Source organism: Bos mutus, chromosome 10 (assembly GCF_027580195.1).
Source record: "Bos mutus isolate GX-2022 chromosome 10, NWIPB_WYAK_1.1, whole genome shotgun sequence".
NCBI classification, from domain to species: Eukaryota; Metazoa; Chordata; class Mammalia; order Artiodactyla; family Bovidae; genus Bos; species Bos mutus.
The window spans coordinates 82,046,813-82,068,787 of record NC_091626.1 but is presented as its reverse complement, the minus strand read 5'-3'; the positions used below and the strand labels follow the sequence as shown (position 1 = coordinate 82,068,787).

The 21,975-nt window shown below is 44.2% G+C and overlaps 2 protein-coding genes across 9 annotated transcripts in view; one reads left to right on the top strand and one right to left on the bottom strand.

Moving 5' to 3' along the window:
* The window catches only part of RNASE13 (ribonuclease A family member 13 (inactive)), a 49,336-nt gene that overhangs the window by 23,764 nt on the left and 3,597 nt on the right, over positions 1–21,975 (top strand). For 4 of the 8 annotated variants that reach the window (XR_011465719.1, XR_011465716.1, XR_011465717.1 and 1 more), the window contains 4 exons: positions 3,708–3,849; positions 4,494–4,688; positions 5,624–5,792; positions 21,488–21,544. The gene's annotated coding sequence lies outside the window, so the exon portion shown is untranslated. The remainder of the gene's footprint in view (positions 1–3,707; positions 3,850–4,493; positions 4,689–5,623; positions 5,793–21,487; positions 21,545–21,975) is intronic. The other 4 variants (XR_011465715.1, XR_011465714.1, XR_011465721.1 and 1 more) reach the window with 3 other exon arrangements.
* LOC102282753 (ribonuclease 7) lies at positions 9,628–16,080 on the bottom strand. The gene is made up of 2 exons (XM_070378309.1): positions 13,320–16,080; positions 9,628–12,804 (listed from the first exon to the last, which is right to left on the bottom strand). The coding sequence occupies exon 2, from the start codon at positions 12,762–12,764 to the stop codon at positions 12,294–12,296; it is 471 nt and encodes a 156-aa protein (XP_070234410.1). The 5' UTR covers positions 12,765–12,804; positions 13,320–16,080; the 3' UTR covers positions 9,628–12,293.

Genomic DNA, 21,975 nt, shown 5'->3' with positions numbered 1-21,975 from the left:
TTGCAAAGAGTCGGACATGACTGAGCGACTGAACTAAACTGAACTGAGGAGATGTGGGTGAGGGGGCCAGAAAAGTCTATCTGGGTTGCTGGCCTGAGGTAGTCTTTGAGCTACAAATGCCACCTTCAGTATGGTTGTCAGGCTTTACCCTGGAGGCAAGGGGCAGCCTCTTCAGGAAGAAGGGGGTTCTGGAAGAGCAGGACTGGTGTAGGAGCGGCCGGGACCACTACAAATGGCCACAAGTGGCTAAGTGGAAAGGGGGCTGTATGTACATTTTCTGATCCTCTGCTTGGATCTTGTGTGCAATTGCCCAGAACCGATTCCTGGCACCTCAGTAGAGGGCCTTGGTGGGATCTATTCATAGAGGTCTCTGAGGACAGTTTCAGCTTGAGTAGCCAGCGGGAAGCTTCACTTGCTTGGCTAAGTTACTCCTGACTATGCGTGAGAGGAGCTATTGCTGACTATGTTTTCCGTAGGTGCTAAAGATGAGGCAGGCTGGGGTGCAGATGCCTTGAGGTAAAATTCACCAAGAGGCAAGCTGAATGAAGGTATAATGTTAACTTCAGGAGGCAGGTGGCTGCTGATAGTGTTCAGGTTCTCTGGGCTCAGTATGAGAGATTCTCAGCTAACTTTCTGCCAAACAGCTCACACATCCATGAGTACCACGTGGGGCCAGGACAGGTGAGTTTGCAGCACTTACTCCTAATGACGGAAGTCCTGACCGTGGATGCCCTGCAGATGGATGCCCTGACGCCCCACAGCTCTGCTGTGAAACACTGCTGCTGCTGCTAAGTCGCTTCAGTCGTGTCCGACTCTGTGCGACCCCATAGACGGCAGCCCACCAGGCTCCCCCGTCCCTGGGATTCTCCAGGCAAGAACACTGGAGTGGGTTGCCATTTCCTTCTCCAATGCATGAAAGTGAAAAATGACAGTAAAGTCGCTCAGTCGTGTCCAACTGTTAGCGACCCCATGGCAGCCTACCAGGCTCCTCCGTCCATGGAATTTTTCAAGCAAGAGTACTGGAGTGCGGTGCCATTGCCTTCTCCGGCTAGAGAAATAGAAACACTATTGCACTTCTAATTCAGAAAGGAGACTGAGATTGTGAATATTCAGCTCCTCAATTACTTTGTAAATATATATAAAGATATCCTCAAGAGAGAGGGAAGAGGGAGAAAAGAGAAAAATGCAAATAGAATGAAAGTCCAGGAAGCCGGGTAGATGCAAGCTCAGGCTGGAAAAACCCAGAGGGAAGCTAGAAGGATGAGCAGCCCGAAGGGCAGCGCCCTGCTCCAGGGTATCTCTGAAGGACCATAGGGCTACCTTGCCCATGATTCTCTGAATGTTCTCCTTGCTCTGCTTGCTGGGACTCATGGACTTGGCACTGAGTCTACAGCCAGGCTAGATAGAGGAGCTGGGTTGGTCTCAGGCGGAGGCAGGAGCTTGCCAGAAACTTTGACAAGGAATCTCTCCAAGAAGGATTCTCCTCCAAGACAACTGGAGGAGAAGACCCATGGCATAAGATGTCCTGGATTCTGGTTTCTAAACTTTGAGCCTCCGAGTGCTATCACAGGAAATCTTTGTTCCCAGTGACTGACCCTCTCTCTTACCAGCTTCATTTTTCTGTACCGTGAAGCTCTTTGGGGCCTTCTCAGGGCGTCCAGTCCACCATGATCGTGCTTCAGCAGGTGGACTGCCTCCCTTTGTTCCTTTCTATTGGATCTGTCCTCAAGCAGGAGAGGATGCGGTCTTCAATCCAACAAGCCTGGGGGTCTGTGTCTCCCCTTGCATGTGTTTTGTGGCTTTTGACTTACTTCAAGCCTGTGTTCCGTATTCAGACCTCCCAGGGGTGATGATGACAACGGTAAAAACAGTCAGAGTGAACACGTACTGAGGGAGTCTAGGTCCCAGCTTCAAGTGCTCCACGTTTATTTTCTCATTTTTAGGTGTGAAATACCTTCCTACTGCTCTGGCTCTGTGGTTATCATATCTTCCTCATCCAATTCTTATTTTTTCCCTGATAAGCCTTTTGTTTTTTATTATCATAGTGATTCACACATAAGGAAATTTCTAAAAATTGTAAGCCTTGAGGGGAAGAATGCAAAGCAAATCAGAACCAAATATGATTCCCTTTTAAAGTATGAATAAACATTGGTAAATGATATTTGGGCTATATTTAAAAATTTTAAAGTGAAATTTTTAGAGAATGAGTGAAAGGTGGGCATTCACTCTCTATTGCTCAAAAAAGTTCTGAATTTTGGCTTGTAGTTTTAAAATAGCAGCACAAGTTGTCTTTTTCAATTCTATTTACAAAATTAAGGAAAAAAGGGCATAAATTAATAATACTCTAAATAATACAGGACTACATTATGCAGTTAAAGAACAAGCCAAAATGAAACAGTTCTTTAAGAGAAGTATCGGTCAGAGGCACAGTCCACAGAGAGCGAATTAAAGAAAACCTCATTAGGGCGAGTGTATTCCTAGTCTAGGTTGAATGCAGATATGCACAAAGTGCACGCAAAGCCATGAGATAAGTGTCTTCTTTCCCAGTTTTACCAAAACTATTTTGGAGGGGAAAGGAAGTAATTTGAAGCACTGTTCTTTACACAGAATAAAACTATGATAGGGTTTATTAAAACATTGAAGTCAATTATTTAAAAAATAATTTTCAAATGTTTCTGCTCTGACATAATTTATATATGTTTTAGGAATAGTACACCGAGCTCCCCTATGTACTTCACCCAAATTTCCTAATTTTTATTAACATTTCTGGACTATTTGGGACTAAGTTACAGACCAAATGCTCCATTGCCCCTTCATACCAAAACGAACATTTCCTAATTACAAGTATGCCTGCCTACGTAACCACAGCATAGGCATCAAAACCAGGAAATTAACATTGATTCATTATTATCACAAATTAAATTCTAGGATATAAAACATCTATGCATGTGGCTATTTTATAAATATCAATTAAGTGAAATAAAAAGGCTTTAGAGAAAGCTCATGCCTGCTGGATATGACTTAGTGTTTAATTAATTCTCCTCTGCCATTACTAGCACTTCAGGGAAAAGTCTGAGAAACATTGCTCTGGGGGCTCTAGTTGACCATGAAAACCCAGCCCTGGATGTGTCAACCTTGAGGGTAGAGAATGATAACCCTTACCAAAGATAAAATATTTTGGATGTTTCAGGCCCATCTGTAGATCACCCAAAGGGATCTCTGCAATGTTTTCACCTTGGCCCCAAATAGCAGATGGAGAGTAAAGACCTTTGTTCTTGCTGTGTGCCCTTATTTATGTCTCCAACAGGCATGGCCCAGGGATATGCTTGACGAGTTTACCATCAAGTTCTTGGGTGCTATTTTGTTTTTTCCATCTCACTGATACAATGTAAGCATTCAGGTGAAGGGGATGTAGTCCACAGGTGAGCAGCAGAAAGGTAAACGCCTCAGGATCATGGACACTGGACGCTCTGTTTTGGATGAACATGCTTTTGTCTCAGTCTGGGAACCTGCCCATTTGCTGATTGATTTGCCAGTCATATATCATGAGTTTGACCTTGGAGGATGTCTGAGATCCATTTGGGAGCCTTAACTGGAATAACACTTTGGAAATGTCATTGGACTGGTTCAAGAAACATGAGTTCTTACTTAAACTAATCACAGGGTCTTAGGTTCCCTGGGTCTCATTTTTCTCATTTGCAAAATAGGGAGGGCGGTACTAGATGATCTCTGAGGTCACTGGATACAACATCTTATGACATCGTTTTATGAATATCGACTGAAAGAGCCTAAAGCTATGTGGATGTGAATGCCATGGCCCAAGCGGGAATTTGTACTGATTCACACCAGGTCAGTTTGTTTGCTAGTTTATTTATTTATAATGAAAATATGGTTGGTTTACAATGTTGTATTAATTTCAGGTGTACAGTTTATGTTTTAAATGTGTAACTTCAACTAAGTTTCCAGGTGAAGATCACAGAAAATAACAATGCTGATATTTTCCCATTGTAAACAATCCATCGGAAAGCAGTGGACCACCCTTGGTGGTAGTTTTGTGTAATGGGAGACAGACTAGCAAATGAAACTGAATCAGACGGTGGGAAAAATACAAGACGTCTTCCATGATGGAATGAAGGGACAGTAAGCTTACCTAAGGACTAGTTTAAATGACTCAGGAAGGGAAACGGAAATGTAACTAGGAACTTCTCTCCATCAACTGCTGTGATAATTGAACCCTTTGGAGAGGAGCTGTAAGGAGGACACTCTCAAAAGCGAGTGACCTTATTTCCTCTGCCTTGTTTTCACATCTTTGGATTCATGGATGGTAGAGATGAGAAAAACCCATTGCATAGTCTTAATAGAAATGCTCAATAGCTTTCTGTCCCCTCTAATTGAAAACATTGCTCCCACTTCACTCCAGAGAGAGCAGAGAAATTAATGCATATTGTCCTTTGTGTCTAATCTTGAACCTTACCTTATCTCCTCTTTGCTAGGAATTGTTTTGGACAAGAGGAGGCTGAGGAGGAGCTCGGCCTTCTTTGTTTAAGTCCTTTGTTCTTCTGTTACGGAAGTCGGGCCTGTTCCATCAGAGATCTGGCCACTCAACATTTGACATCAGAGTAATAAATATAAATGACTACATCTCTCAAACTTTTCCTGCACACCAGCCACTGTACTAAGTGCTTTGTGTATGTTATCACATTTAATCTGCGTTAATACTCTGAAGTAGATGACCTTCACACAGATGAGGAAATTCCAATTTCTCTAAGTCAAGAGGACTTTCCATCATGGGCATATTTCCATTACGGGTAGACATCTTTCCTTGCCTCTCCTCTTGTGAACTTCCTTCGAAGCCTCTCCGGCAATGTTTTCTCATGCCTCTGTGGCTTCATGGATATTCCCATGCTTACTGGCTTTGAAATCCTGCACAGGAAAACATCCTGGTAAGAGCTGTGATTGCTGTTTATCTCTCTCCAGGTGGAGAGGGGATAGAAAGAGGACTTTAGAATGAGGATCTGAAGTTTTCAAAGCTCTCTTGGAGGCCCAGTTGTGAAGTAGCACAGGAGAAATGTGGTGAAATTGGGCAAGGTTCTTGCCAAGAAGGCTCTTCCCTGAGTATTGTTATTGGTTTGTTTTCTGCTGCTGTAGCTCTAAGGTCACCCCTTAGGGCCATAGGCACTATGAAGAAGGCCATCCGAATGGATGTGCAGAAAAAGTTTCCAGTCTCAAGGGCATTTCCTCTTCCTACACCATGCCCTTGAGATCAGGACCCTTCTCTCTGCTTTGACTCAGCTGGCCCTCTTCATAGTGTCTGTGGGTCATTTTCTTCAGAGCATGGTGCCTTTGGAGCAACTAGAGTCATGTCAAAAAGTCTCCTACCTAGTCTACCTCAGATAGTCTCACTCCTAGAAAGTTAGCTCACACTAGCTCCAGTTCTTGGGTTATGTTCTTTATGGGATGCCATTTTTGCTCCTTAGACAGATCCAGGGCAAAACAATTTCCTTTAAAGCCATCTACCCAAGGCTGGGCAATACCTCCCTGGACACCCTCCTCCCCTCTCCATGCTGCCACCCCCAGGAACAGAAATTTCACAACTAATCAGTCTTCTTTTCCCATTTTTCAGCCTTCAAGTAAGAATGTGTCAAGATGCAGCCTTGGTAATTGGTGCAAACCTATTATTCATTTTGGACCTCAGCTTTGGCCTTTGAAAGTCTGAATAGCCCAATGCTTATTTCAACATAATTCCTGGCATCCCTGAACTTGGCTGTGATCAAGATCATGTGAAGGAATGGGTGACTGTCAAATCTAATCAGTTAATGCTTTAGTATGAAAACAAGTCAGGTCATTTGGGTTCATTGTTAATAGAATAATCTCTTTCAAGTATTGGTGAGCACTCTGAATGTAACTGGAAGTGAAATTTTCCTTATGAACTTTAAAAGTTGAAATTCTGTTAGTCGGTGGAAATACAAATACATGATTATTATTTTTAAAAAAATGTAATAATTGATTGTAAAAGCTTATACTTGGCTTCCCCTATAGCTCAGAGGTAAAGAATGCCTGCAATGCAGGAGATGCAGGAGACGATGGTTTGATCCCTGGGTAGGGATGACCCCGTGGAGAAGGCAGACAACCCACTCCAGCATTCTTGCCTGAAGAATCCTACGCACAGAGGAGCCTGGCGGGCTACAGTCCAAAGGATCACAAAGAGTTGAACACAATTGAGCAACTGAGCATGAGCTTTTGTACAAGCACAAAAGCTTATACTACATATAAAATTCATTAAGAATTTTCAGTTAAAAATAGTTTCTTATTTATATTTACATTTTATTTTTTAATTTTCATTAGTTGTAATAAGTAGTTGGATAAGTAGTAGAAGAGAATGGATTACCTGGATAACTTTGGAAAAAAACCTTATATACTTTTTGAGCCAAAAATATTTACAATATTTCAATAAATAGTACAGTTCAGTTCAGCCGCTCAGTCGTGTCCAACTCTTTGTGATCCTATGGACTGCAGCATGCCAGGCTTTCCTGTTCATCACCAAATCCCAGAGCTTGCTCAAACTCATGTCCACTGAGTCAGTGATGCCATCCAACCATCTCATCCTATGTCGGCCCCTTCTCCTCCCACCTTCAATCTTTCCCAGCATCAAGGTCTTTTCAAATGAGTCAGTTCTCATCAGGTGGCCAAAGTATTGGAGTTTCAGCTTCAGAATCAGTCCATCCAATGAACATTCAGGACTGATTTCCTTTAAGATTGACTGGTTTGATCTCCTTGCAGTTCAAGGGACTCTCAAGAGTCCTCTCCAACACCACAGTTCAAAAACATCAATCCTTCGGTGCTCAGCTTTCTTTGTAGTCCAACTCTCACATCCATACATGACTACTGGAAAACCATAGCTTTGACTAGATGGACCTTTGTTGGCAAAGCAATGTCTCTGCTTTTTAATATGCTGTCTAGGTTGGTCATAGCTTTTCTTCCAAGGAGTATCTTTTAATTTCATAGATGCAGTGACCATCTGCAGTGATTTTGGAGCTCCCCAAAATAAAGTCTGTCACTATTCCCATTGTTTCCCCATCTATTTGCCATGAAGTGATGGGACAGGATGCCATGATCTTAGTTTTGGGGATGTTGAGTTTTAAGCCTACTTTTTCCACTCTCCTCTTTCACTTTCATCAAGGGGCTCTTTAGTTCTTCATTTTATGCAATAAGGGTGGTGTCATCTGCATATCTGAGGTTATTGATATTTCTCCTGGCAATCTTGATTGCAGTTTGTGCTTCATCCAGCCTGGTATTTCACATGATGTACTCTGCATATGAGTTAAATAAGCAGGGTGACAATATACAGCCTTGATGTACTCCTTTCCCAATTTGGAATCAGTTTGTTGTTCCATGTCCAGTTCTAACTATTGCTTCTTGACCTGCATACAGATTTGTCAGGAGGCAGGTCAGGTGGTCTGGTATTCCCATCTTTTCAAGAATTTTCAACAGTTTGTTGTGATCCACCCAGTCAAAGGCATTGGTGTAATCAATAAAGCGGAAGTAAATGTTTTTCTGGAACTCTTTTGCTTTTTTGATGATCCAACAGATGTTGGCAGTTTGATCCCTGGTTCCTCTGGCTCTTCTAAATCCAGCTTGAACATCTGGAAGATCACAGTTCACGAACTGTTGAAGCCTGCTTGGATAATTTTAAGCATTACTTTGCTAGCGTTTGAGATGAATGCAATTGTGCGGTAGTTTGAACATTCTTTGGCATTGCCTTTCTTTAGCATTGAAATGAAAACTGACCTTTTCCAGTCCTGTGCCCACTGCTGAGTTTTCCAAATTTGCTGGCATACTGAGTGCAGCACTTTAATAGCATTATCTTTTAGGATTTGAAATAGCTCAACTGGAATTCCATCACTTCCACTTGCTTTGTTTGTAACGATGTTTCCTAAGGCCCACTTGACTTCGCATTCCAGAATGTCTGACTCTAGGTGAGTAATCACACCATTGTGGTTATCTGGGTAGTGAAGATATTTTTTGTACAGTTCTGTGTATTCTTACCACCTCTTCTTAATATCTTCTGCTTCTGTTAGGTGTATACCATTTCTGTCCTTTATTGTGCCCGTCTTTGCATGAAATGTTCCTTTTGTATCTCTAATTTTCTTGAAGCTATCTCTAGTCTTTCCTATTCTATTTTTCTCTATTTCTTTGCATTGATCTTTGAGGAAGGCTTTCTTATCTCTCCTTGCTATTCTTTGGAACTCTGCATTCAAATGGGTATATCTTTCCTTTTCTCCTTTCCCTTTTGCTTATCTTCTATTCTCAGCTATTTGAAGGCTTCCTCAGACAACTATTTTGCCTTTTTGCATTTCTTTTTCTTGGGGATGGTCTTGATCACTGCTTCCTGTACAGTGTCATGAACCTCCATCCATAGTTCTTCAGGCACTCTCTCAGATCTAATCCCTTGAGTCTATTTGTCACTTCCACTGTATAATTGTAAGGGATTTGATTTAGGTCATACATGAATGGTCTAGTGGTTTTCCCTACTTTCTTCAATTTCAGTCTGAATTTGGCAATAAGGAGTTCATGATCTGAGCCACAGTCAGCTCCCTGTCTTGTTTTTGCTGACTGTATAGAGCTTCTAGCCATCTTTGGCTGCAAAGAATAGAATCAATCTGATTTTGGTATTGACTACCTGGTGATGTCCACGTGTAGAGTCTTCTCTTGTGTTGTTGGAAGAGGGTATTTACTATGACCAAGTGCATTATCTTGGCAAAACTCTGTCAGCCTTTGCCCTGCTTCATTTTGTACTCCAAGACCAAACTTGCCTGTTACTCCAAGTAACTCTTGACTTCCTACTTTTGCATTCCAGTCCCCTTTAATGAAAAGGGTGTTAGTTCTAGAAGGTCTTGTAGGTCTTCATAGAACCGTTTAACTTCAGCTTCTTCAGTGTTACTGGTTGGGGCATAGACTTGGATTACTGTGATATTGAATGGTTTGCCTTGGAAATGAACAGAGATCATTCTGTCATTTTTGAGATTGCACCCAAGTACTGCATTTTGGACTCTTTTGTTGACTATGAGGGCTACTCCATTTCTTCTAAGGGATTCTTGCCCACAGTAGTAGATATAATGGTCATCTGAGTTAAATTTGCCCATTCCTGTCCATTTTAGTTCACTGATTCCTAAAATGTTGATGTTCACTCTTGCCATCCTGTTTGACCACTTCCATTTGCCTTGATTCATGGACCTAACATTCCAGGTTCCTATGCAGGATTGCTCTTTACAGCATTGGACTTTACTTCCATCACCAGTCACATCCACATCTGGGCGTTGTTTTTGCTTTGGCTCTGTCTCTTCATTCTTTCTGGAGTTATTTCTCCACTCTTCTCCAGTAGCATGTTGGGCACCTACTGACCTGGGGATGATGGCAACCTCCTTCAAAGGTCCTGTGCATGCACTGCCACACTCAGTGCCCCTGACCCTGCAGCAGCCATGGCCGACCCACACTGCTGCCGGAGACTCCTGGACATTCACAGGCAAATCTGAGTCAGTCTCTTGTGGGTTTACTTCTCCTTTCTCCTGGGTCCTGGTGCACACAGAATTTTGTTTGTGCCCTCCAAGAGTCTGTTTCTCCAGTCCTGTGTAAGTTCTGGTGGCTCTATGGGGTCAGTGATGACCTCCTCCAAGAGAGCTTATGCCATACCCAGATGTGGGTAAATAGTACAACTACTATTTAATTTAACAAATAGTACAAAGTGGGACAATAGAAATGGATTAGATCATGATTCTGTGATTTTATTATAATAATTGTGAATTGATATATTAGCATTTCTCATGTTAAATAAACTAATCTTTAAAAACTGTACTTTTTTGGAAGATTTTAAAATTGAGGTATAATTTCCATGCAGTAAAGTACACACATCATAAGTGTGCAACTCAGTAAATTTTCACAAAGCAAGCATATCCAGAGCAGGAATCAAACATTTCCAGCTTACTTCCCACACCTTCCCAGTTAGTACTCCCTAAGGCTAGCACTATTCTGACCACTATCATCATAGATTGCTTTAAAATTATGTTTAATTTTTAGCTACTATTGAGATTATGAGTCCTTCAAGAAAAAAATTATATTTGGAAATTCTTTTTATTTTGAGAGACTACATTAATTTTAGCCACTTAAGAAGTTTGTGAGGAGGATGTCTTCCAAAACCATAATATCCATAAGAAAAGTCATCAATAAAGAGTATAAAAAGAGTTGTTAAAAAAGAAAAAAGTGAAAAGAAAAAGATCAGCTACCCGTCAGTCTTGATTATCCATATGCCTCAGTTGAAAATCATCTATTTAGAGTGATGAATGTGTAGCACAGTGACCATAGATATGTAGACTTTACATTCAGTCATTTGGCTATAAAGTAGACTTATTGCCCCTCTACTTTTAAGGCTCATCAATGTATTGGCCCCACACTTGGCTTGAAGTGTTCAATGTTTTGCTCCCCATTCTTTTTGTCATCCCTTCCCTCACCATCTCAAACCACCCAGTCTATCTACCAAAGGTGAATATAATAGGGTTACTGCTACTACTCCCTGCTAGTAGCTATTATTATTGACTGCCTAACAGTACCTGGGGTTGACTGATGCTTCAAAAGTGTCATTTCTAAGTCTTTCTGAAATCCTATTGGGTAGGCGGTATTACTCCAATATATATGGAAATGTAGTTGCAAAGGGGTGTGGGTTTTCTTGAGGACATGTAGTCACAAAGAACTGAGCCAAGATTTATACCCAATTGTATCTGGCTCCAAAGCTTACCTGACTCTGGGAAGGCATAAAGGAACACTGGAGTGTTGGGGAGAGACAGGTAGGTGGTAGACTCCGCAGCTGGGAAGGGAAGGTCTAACAAGGTAGTCTTTAGGTGCTCAGCTAGGGTAGGCATGGGCATAGTGAAGTTTGGGACTGAGATTAAGGGAGAGAGAAGGGGTTGGTGATGGTCAGGGCTGCAGGCAATGCTGGGTGGGGGCTATGAGTGGGAGGCTATGAGGACTGAGCCGATGGAAACCCATAGTTTCTCCAGTTCTGCTCACCAGGAAGGGAGAACTGGTGTCTGCAGCCCTTTGGGGACAGGGAGGCGGCATTTCCACATCTCAACCCCTCTGGCCTGGGCGGACAGCCAGAGCAGAGAGCCAGGGAAGCACCAAGGCAGGAGAGATCATTATCAGGAGGAAGGAAGCTCTGGCAGCTCCCACTAGCTTGTTTGTGACAAGCAGGCACTGGGCCACGGAAGTCCCTTGAGGTCAAGGGAAATGTGATCCTGGAACAGCGGGATGAAGCTGGGACACTCCCCTGACACTGTGCCTTCAGGGCTAAGCGATCAAGCCAGCCAGAGCCAGGCCCAGGGCCCAGGACGAAAGAGTAGTGGGCTGGAGAAGGGGGAGGGCAGAGAGGCGGGGTAGGGGTGGGGTGGAGAGAAGAGAGAGGATTACAATCCTTGGAACACCTCATCAACAGTCCCTTGGCTAGAGAGGTAATGACCTTTATTGCAGCCAACATGGTGTAACTGGCTCTTCAGAGCTCTCCGACATTGCCTCACAGGTGAACTCTCACCCAGTGGCCCTCTGGTCCCTGCAGAGGTCTCCATTTCTGGCCCAGTGATTAAATAGAAAGTGCACTGCATGCAGAGTCAGGAGACCCAGTTTCAAGTCCAAATGCTGCTACTAACCACCCTGACAAGCTCTTTAATTAATAAAGCCATCTGAAACCTCAATTTCCTCATCCCTAAAGAAGGAAGTAATCCCTGTCAAGTCTGTCTCACAAGGGATGCACGTGGACACGCCGTGAAGAGCCTGAAATGCCATGTCATTGTGATGAGCCTCCTCCTCTTCCCTTCTGGCCGCCTCCCTGCACACAGGCCACCTCACTACCACATCAGGGCTGGGGAAGAGGCCCAGTTTAGGAACAGGAGTAACTCTTTCCTAAATCCCATACACTCTCTTTCCAGTCCTTTCTTCCTCGTGCCATGCTGCCATAAGAAGATGGGGCACGGGAGAGATGTATGAGGCACAGACCAAGGAACCCAAACCCCTAAACTTTTTGCAGATAAACTTCTGAAAAAACAGCAATAAAAAGTAGAGAGATCACCACCTCTTCTAGAGCTTAGCTTGCTAAGGTATCACCTCAACCCTCCAGGCCCCTATCTTTTCAGAGGAGCTTGAGCCAGGAAGGGTCCCAAGAGATGTCAGAAGAGAAACTTCTGGGTGGAGGAGTGGTCCAGAGGCCTGGAGAGGGAATTAACTCAAGCACAAGGAAGGCTGGAAAACTAAAGGACTTTTTCCAAGTGGACTGGAACCAGCTTGAATTTCCCAGAGTCCCCTTTCTTGGGAGGCTTACAGGCCACGATGTAAGAAGTGATCTGTTTCTTCTCCTTGTACTTGCAGTCTGGGTATCTCCTTGAGGTGAGCTTACACTCGGTCAGGGATACAGGCTTCTGGCTTTGGTGGCAGTTATTCTCATGATTCTTGCAGGTTATGTTGGGAGTCTGACAAGTGGTGGCCACACTGGAGAAGGACTCATGCAGGAAGGTGTTGAGGTCTTTGCAGTGTTTGGAGAACTTGTTGATTTTGCGCATCGCAGCATTGCAGCCTTGAGGACTGGGCTGCACGTGCTGAGTTTCAAACCACTGAGCTGGGGTCATGTTCCCGGGCCTGGCACTGACTGCGTCCTCGGCCACCCACAGCCCCAACAGCAGGAGCAGCAGCAGAGGGCAGAATCCTGCTCTGGCTGGAGCCATCTCTCTTAGGGGGCACAGTTAGAAGGGAGGAGTGGGGTCTCTGGGGATGGAGAGCAGGAGGTGGAAATTAGCCCTCCTGAACCTGCTCCTTCCAGCTGATCACCGTCTCCCTCCCCATCTGTCTCCTCTTCCCTCTGCCCATATCTTTCACCTCCTCTCCTCTCGGTGTCCCCACAGCTGCTATGACCCCTTCCCATGATCCTAGGGCTCTGTCCCCCTCATCTTGTGTCCCTATCTTCTTTCATTCATTCTGTCCCACACGTCTCCCACTCCTTGCTTTGTCTCTTCTCCCTCACATCCATCCTTCTGTGTCCCTGTTTATATCCTTTTCTCTGTGTTTTGTACCCTCCATGACTCCATCCCCATCTCCTCCAAAGCCCCAGTTTGTGCCCCCAGCCCCTAGCATCTCTCTCCTCTCTCTCCTTTGTGTCCTCATCCCTCCACATTGAGTCCTTCCTTTGTCCACCTTGTCACTCACCTGAGGGTACTCTTATCTGGCCAGAACCCATCCCTTCCCTGTCTTCTCTCCTCACCCACGTTCTACTGTGGCCTCACCTCGTCAATGAGTCTTCCTGTTGCAACGCTGGCTCAGTGAACACAGCTTCCGTCCGCTGGTCTTCAGATGTCTGAGGGCCTCCTTTCCCACCACGAACTCCTTAAGAGCTGGCCTGGCCTGTGGTGCCTTTATTTGGGTGTGGGCTGGGGAGCAGCCCTGGATCAGGAAATGAATCAGGTTCATGCCTTTCCACTTACATATTCCAAGTGTAGTAAATAGGGCTAGTACACCTGCCTAAACATATTTAGCAATGAGGAAGTCTGAATCGGCATACTCAAAGAGTAGATCTGGCCTCTAGCCACAAGGTTGTCATGACTCTGATAAAACACTTGACCCAGGCGTCTACCCCAAATGAGAGCTGTCATTTATCCTCTCCTATATACACCTCTGATTCTTATTCTGGGAAAAGCCCATGGCTGTGGTGGTAAGGGTTGCTTTTTTTCTATATAGATGGAATAGCCTAGGTGGTTACTTTGCGTGACTTCCTGTCATCAGGACTTTTTGCTAATCTTTTGGAGGAGACAGGGAAGTGGACCAATCATCACAGCCCCTATTCCCAGCACCATTCCAACTCAACCATTCTACAGTGATTCATCCTTCTGGGTCCCTCCTGTTCCAGGGTCAAGCAAGGTCACCTGGCTTTACCTGGAGATGATGCCCAACACCTCTCATCCTTCACTCTTTCCCTTACTGCTCTGTTAAAATTTTCAGCACTTAGTGTCCAAATTTGAGAATGCTGCTGGTGGGGATGCTGCTCCACAGCTAACTAGACCTTCCTCCACTGGTGTTCCCTGTTCCTCGTGGCAGTTACAGCTGTGCGGAGAGCTGGAGTCAATGCTGCTCCTGTGGCTCCAATGAGCTTGGTACATGAGACTCAGAAGAACCGAGATACCAAGGCAGAGAAGCATCACTGCAGGTGGATGGGAAGGCCTAGAAAATGGACACGAACAGTGTTCTTCTTCTCAGGATTTACTTGTAAGCAGTAAGTGATCTCAGAATAGTGGATTCAGGTTCGTTCACGTAGTCAGTATTTATTGAGCATCTACTATGGGCCAAGGAGCTTGGGATATACCAGTGAATAAAAGAGTCAAAGTCCCTACCTTTGGAATGCTTACGTTTCACTGGGGAAGAGAATCTTTACATTACATTGGAGGAAAGACAGTTAAAAAATACATATTTTGCTCAAAGTGATCATTGCTAAGGAAAAAAGAACAAATGGAGATTGGTAGGCAGTGATTTTTAAACAGTGTCATTGAAGTAGGTGACTGGAAAAACACTTGAAGGTGAGAAAGTGAACTTATGCTTGTTTGGGGAAGAAGGCTCCAAGCTGAGGGATTCAGTTCAATTCAGTCACTCAGTCGTGTCCAACTCTTTGCGATCCCATGGACTACAGCAGGCCAGGCTTCCCTGTCCATTGCTGAAACCCATGACCATTGAGTTGGTGATGCCATCCAACCATCTTATCCTCTGTCGTCCCCTTCTCCTGCCTTCAATTTTTCCCAGCATCAGGATCTTTCCCCATGAGTCAGTTCTTTGCATCAGGTGGCCAAAGTATTGGAGTTTCAGCTTCAGCATCAGTCCTTCCAATGAATATTCAGGACTGATTTCCTTTAGGATTAACTGGTTGGATTTCCTTGCAGTCCAAGTGACTCTCAAGAGTCTTCTCCAACACCACAGTTCAAAAACATCAATCCTTCTGTGCTCAGCTTTCTTTATAGCCCAACTCTCACATCCATACATGACTACTGGAAAAACCATAGCTTTGACTAGATGGACCTTTGTTGGCAAAATGATGTCTCTGCTTTTTAATATGCTGTCTAGGTTGGTCATAGCTTTTCTCCCAAGGAGCAAGCGTCTTTTAATTTCATGGCTGCAGTCACCAGCTGCAGCAATTTTGGAGCCCAAGAAAATAAAGTCTGTCACTGTTTCCACTGTTTCTCCATCTATTTGCCATGAAGTGATAAGACTGGATGCCATGATCTTAGTTTTTTGAATGTTGAGTTTTAAGCCAACTTTTTCACTCTCCTCTTTCACTTTCACCAAGAGGCTCTTTAGTTCCTCTTCACTTTCTGCCATAAGGATGGTGTTATCTGCATATCTGAGGTTACTGATATTTCTCCCAGCAATCTTGATTCCAACCAGCGTTTCTCATGATGTACTCTGCATATAAGTTAAATAAGCAGGGTGACAATATACAGCCTTGACGTACTCCTTTTCCTGTTTGGAACCAGTCTGTTATTCCATGTCCAGTTCTAACTGTTGCTTCTTGACGTGAATACAGATTTCTCAGGAGGCAGGTCAGGTGGTCTGGTATTCCCATCTCTGTAGAATTTTCCACAGCTTGTTGTGATCCACACAGTCAAAGGCTTTGGTGTAATCAATAAAGCAGAAGTAAATGTTTTTCTGGAACTCTCTTGCTTTTTCAATGATCCAGCGGATGTTGGCAATATGATCTCTGGTTTTCTCTGCCTTTTCTAAAACCAGCTTTAACAACTGGAAGTTCATGGTTCACGTACTGTTGAAGCCTGGCTTGGAGAATTCTGAGCATTACTTTGCTAGCATGTAAGATGAGTACAATGGTGTGGTAGTTTGAACATTCTTTGGCATTGCCTTTCTTTGGCATTGGAATGAAAACTGACCTTTTCCAGTCCTGTGGCCACTGCTGAGTTTTCCAAATTTGCTGGCATATTGAGCGCAGCCCTTTAATAGCATTATCTTTTAGGATTTGAAATAGCTCAACTGGAATTCCACCACCTCCACTAGCCTTGTTCATAGTGATATTGTCCCCTCTCCAGTATGAAAAAGCAGAGGGGACAGCACTGCAGAGGCCCTATAGCAGATGGGTGGGTGAGGGGTTGGAGGAACAGTAAAGAGTCCAGTGTGGCTGGAGCGGGTGAGTGATAGGGTCAGAGCGGTCCAGAGGCCAGATCACGGAAGCCTCAGAGACCATTAGAAGGACTGTGGTGGAGGGCTGAAAAAAGAAAAAAAAGAAAGGACTGTGGTGGCTCAGTGGTAAAGAGTCGCCTGCCAATGCAGGAAACACAGGAAGCACAGATTTGATTCCTGGGCTGGGAAGATCCCCTAGAATAGGAAATAGCAACCTGCTCCAGTATTCTTGCTTGGAAGTTTCCATGAACAGAAGAACCTGGCAGATTACAGTCCATGGGGTTGCAAAGAGTCGAACATGGCTGAGCAACTGAGCATGCACACACAAGTTTTGCTAAGCAGAGGAATAAAGAGAGTTTCCAGGTGGCATAGTGGCTAGGAGTCCAGACTTTCATTGCCATGGCCTGAGTTCAATCCCTGGTCAGGAAGCAGATCCTGCAAGCTGCGTAGTTAAAAAAAAAAACAACAAAAACCCAGAGGAGTAGAAGATCTATCTGTTTAAAGATTCCCTGGCTGTTGTGTGTATGTGGCTGCAGAGAAGCCACACGAACCATCCAGGTCGTACAAACCTGAGCCATACAGTCTGTGTTCTGGTCCAGAAGTTAGGATTTTGAGTCAGGGAGGTGGGGTGTTTGTTTTGAGGTTGGGGACGTCATTTTAGTAGCTCGAGAACACAGCTGTGGGTCAGAATGGAGAATCTTTGGAAGAAACAATGGTGTTGGAGTGAGAAACACCACTAGATGGCAGCAGAGAACCAGGAGCAGGTTAACAGGCCTCTGACTCCCCTGGCTCCCCCTTGGTGAGGCCTTGGCGGTGGTAACAGCATTCACTGCTTTGTTCAGGTGCCTGATTCTTTGTAGTTTGGACTTCTGGGTAGAGAATTATGCCTCTGCTGCTGTAGGAATCCAAGGGTTAAAGCAGAATGTGGACAGAATGCAGATCAGCCCAGGCCAGTCCTGCCCTGGACCGGAGGCTGGGGTTAGAGAGGGGGTGGAAAGGCCAAGAGCTCATTTGGATTCCTCGCCTGCCGGACTCCTCCTCACTTCTTATTATTCTAGAGTGAGATGATTCCAAACCACAGCTTGCCCTCTGCTCTTGTGTTTTCCTGTTAACATAATTATCTAGTTTGCTCTTCGACTTCATCGTGTGGGGTTCTAAAAAAAGTCTACCTTAGTGCTCTGTGAAAGTAAACACAACCACGCTGTCTCAGGTCAAAGGGAAGAGGGAGTCAACGTTTAGATTTGCACTGTGAAAACTGTTTACACAGTTCAGGCTGAAACCCTTACTTTGCCTCCGTTATTTGGATAAGCCAGGTGATTTCATTTATTTATTCACTGAAACCATACAGTTTCCAAGATCTGCTTCACTTTGCACTCGGTAGGATAACTTTGCCATGTTTCCTTCACTGCATTCACAGGGCGAGAAAGGATGGAGGAAGGGGAATAAGGTTAGGGAGAACAAAAGGAGTCAGGCATCAGGCCAAGGACTGGTCGGGAAGGCTGGCAGAAGGGAGAAGAGAAAAATTAAAGAGGGGAGAGAAGAAGACAGAATGGTGGGAGAGAAGATGAGAGGGAAGCAAGCCTCTGTGCAGGGCTGTAAGGTAGCCACCTCCTCCTTCAGTGTCACAGTCTGCTCTGGGCCTAACCTTTCCCTGGGCCACTGCTGTGCATGTGTGTGGTGCATGGTGCATGTGTGTGTGTGTTTAAAGTTGTTGGGGTGGGTGTTGTAAAAATCCCAACAGTGTCAGGTGGACCTCTGCCTGTCTTCCCCTCAGGACGACAGCTGCTACTTCCTCTAGCCCTCGCTGGGAGGGGTTGAAGGGGGCTGGGAGAGAGGAGGCCGAACTTGGATTGGTGCCCACCCTTCAGAGCCCAGGCTCTCTCTCTTCTGGAGTTCTACACAGCCTCTGGAGACCCATGGAAAGTCCATGAGCCTTTCCCTCCAAGCAGGAGCAGATCCAAGTTCTGTTATTCTGTGTCGCTCCTAGGATATATAAAGGTAATGGACTCATTTTTGCAGACGAGGAAAAAGTGAAACAAATAGCAAGTTGGGGTCAGATGTGGGATTCACTTTGGGTCTTTGAATTCTCATGACCTCTTTTGGAACAGCTGGGATCTGTAGGAGGCAGCAGTGACGGAAGTTTGGAATCCTTGGCTCCTAGACCAGTGCCTTTAGACCAGCCAGGATGTAGGGGTGGGGAACCTGGTGTGGGCTTGAGAGGCCTCACCAGGTCACTCTGTCCCGTAAGCCATTGCCTGTTCCCCATTTGTCTATGGAGTAAGTTAGAAATTCCTTAGCTTGATACTCAAGGTCTGCCACAATCTGGCAAACCTACCTTTCTAACTTTGTCTCTGACTTTTCTCCCACTGAGTGCCTCAGTCTCAGCCAGGATGGTTTTTTTTCTTTCCTCAAACATGCCTTTCATAATTTTCCCCACCCCCTCTTTTTTTTTTTTTCAAGCTTTGAGGCTGCAACTATCTCGCTTTTCTTCCTCCTTCAGTATATTTTATTGAAGTACAGTTGACTTACAGTGTTTCAGGTACACAGGAAGGTGATTCAGTTATACATATACACATACATTATTTTCAGATTATTTTCCATTATAGGTTATTACAAGATACTGACTATAGTTCCCTGTGCTATACAGTAAAACTTTGTTGCTTGATGCATATCTATTTCTTTTAATTAGAAATTTAGTATTCTATTCATACTAAGTCAAACAAGTGGAATCAAAATGTCACAAATTTTTTGGGCAAAAATTCATACATTTTCTAAAATATATGTTATACATGCTATTTATATTTTTAAAATTTTTATTTTGTATTGGAATATAACCAATTAACAATATTGTGATACTTTCAGGTGAACAGCAAAGGGACTCAGACATACATATACTTATATCCATTCTCTCCCAAACTCCCCTTGCATCCAGGTGTCTACATAACATTGAGCAGGGTTCCATGTGCTATACAGTAGGCTCATAACTCTCTTTATCTCCACCTAATTGTTCCTTGAGATCCATCCAAAGGTTTCAATTTCCCTCCAAAAAGCTTTCTTTGGCCTTCCTAATTCAGAGGGATCTCTCTCATCTTTAAATTCCTACATTTACTGTCTTCAAAATGTATAATTTTCTGCCTTGAATCATTGGTTATTTCTTCATATACATTTGTTTTCCTCCAGTTTTGACTGTCAATTCCCAGAAGACACGGACCATCTGTTAGACTATTCCCACAGGATAGAGCACAGTTAGTGACCCTAAAGGATTCAAATTCAATGTTAGAAGGCATTTGTCCTGGCCTTGGGTGATCCCATTCCCAGGTGGTATCACCTGAATGATCCCAGTCCCAGTTGAGGAACTGACAGTGCAGCTGCTGAACTCTAACCCTGGGGTGAAGGTCAAATTATGACAAGGAGGTTGAAGTGGCTGAAACAATCCTTTGAGTTCAAGGACAACCCAGGACAGTTTGCTATTGGAACCATTTGATTTGGAAAGGGCAAAGGTAAAGCCACCAAGATTGTAGTGAGCTCACTTAGGGCTCCCCCTTGATCATAGGGAATCATCTTTGCACTTGTCAGTCTAGCCAGTGGTTCTAGAATCCTACCATTGGGAAGGGGAGGAGGGAGAGAATGTGTACATGGCTGTGTGCAGAGAGTCAGTTTCAGGGGAAAAATAACAAAAGCGTGCTCCAGTGATGAATGGTCAGTACTCCTTTGGCTGGCAGAAGAACCAGCACCATCACAAGCAAAGTCAAACAAACAAAAAATCTCTAAGTCTTAGATATTTACCAATCCTTTTCAATATGTAAGGTATAAGTAAGTTTGCTCTTGTTAGGGAATCTGATTCTGTCATTAGACCAGAAGTTTTCAACCTCAGCACAAGCTACACTTTGGTCTGGGTTCGTCTTTGTTGTGGGAGCTGTCCTTGTGCAATGGAAGACGTTGAGCAGCATCTCTGGCCTCTACCCATTAGATGCCAGTAGCACCTCCCAGTTGTGACAACCAAAAAAGTCTCCAGACATGATTAACTGCTCCCCCTTGAGAACCACTGAATTAGACAGGTGGCCTCAAGCAAGCTGCTGTCCCTCTCTAAAAGTTAGTTTCTTCATCTCTAGGATGATTGTTGTATAAGTAAAGTCCAGTATAACCGGGTAACAATTTAACAAATCTCAGGCCTCAGGTGCAGATGAAACCATCACAAGGATGTCAGAATGGATGAAGCAATACTATGGATCAGGATGGGATTTTAAAGACCAAACCACAAGGATTGAAGATTGAAACTCAAAGGCCAATCATACACTCAGCACTTTTTTCCGGTTCCATGATCATGACTTTGTAACATATGTTTATCCGTGTGTTGTTCCTACTGAATTGTAAATTTAATCTGGACTGGAACTGTCTCATTTACTTTTCTATTTCCCCCAATATTTGTTGTAGTGCTTTTCAGGTAGTATTTAACAATTTTAAAATATTTTCAAGCAATTAGCATGGGGCATGATTAATAGAAAGCTTGGTGAAGATGAATTTAAGTCAGGCATTACAGAGGGCTCTAGATTGGCAGTGGGGATGTAGGGAGGTCACTTGGCTCATTTGGGGAATATAAGACTTGCCAATGTTGAGTGAGTTGGGAATAAAAAGTAAGTTGGTATAGGACCATAACTAGATATCCAATTATATATTGTTTAGTGACTAAAAGACGCTTACTCCTTGGAAGGAAAGTTATGACCAACTAGATAGCGTATTGAAAAGCAGAGACATTACTTTGCCAACAAAGGTCCGTCTAGTCAAGGCTATGGTTTTTCCAGTAGTCATGTATGGATGTGAGAGTTGGACTGTGAAGAAAGCTGAGTGCCAAAGAATTGATGCTTTTAAACTGTGGTGTTGGAGAAGACTCTTGAGAGTCCCTTGGACTGCAAGGAGATCCAACCAGTCCATTCTGAAGATCAGTCCTGGGTGTTCTTTGGAAGGACTGATGCTAAAGCTGAAACTCCAGTACTTTGGCCACCTCATGCGAAGAGTTGACTCATTGGAAAAGACTCTGATGCTGGGAGGGATTGGGGGCAGGAGGAGAAGGGGACGACAGAGGATGAGATGGCTGGATGGCATCACTGACTCGATGGACGTGAGTCTGAGTGAACTCCAGGAGTTAGTGATGGACAGGGAGGCCTGGCGTGCTGTGATTCATGGGGTCACAAAGAGTCGGACATAACTGAGCAACTGAACTGAACTGAACTGAATGACTAAAAGGCATTTCCATACTAACTGTCTCATTTTATTCTCACAGCCTCATGAGGAAAGGAAGGCATCAATCCCGTTCTCCAGAAGAGGAAACAGAAGCTCAGTAGGTTAACCTGAGATCATATCCTAAACTTTTTATGATGTGTTGTTCCATTTCTGTAATTGTGCAAGTGGAGGTCAGTGATGAAGGGGGAGTAGCAAATGAAGGAAGTGGAAGACAAAGAGGCACAAAAAGCCCCTTTCTCTTCCAAGGGAAGTTGCAGCCTTGAGCAAATAAGGAAGAGATGGCATGCTCTGAGACTGGGGCCACATAATGCTAGCTTCCTCAAAACAAAGACTTGAGTCAGCCAGGCTCTGGCACCACCCTGCATGGGCTCCCACAGGGTGTTGGCTGATAGACCAGCCTGAAGGATACAGATGAACCACCTGCCTGTGTGGGCTTTCCCCTCACCTGCCTAGCTGTGCACACTTCCCTAAGGAGATGCTCCAAACAGAGGCTTCTTAAACATGACCTCTGGGTTGATCTCCACATGA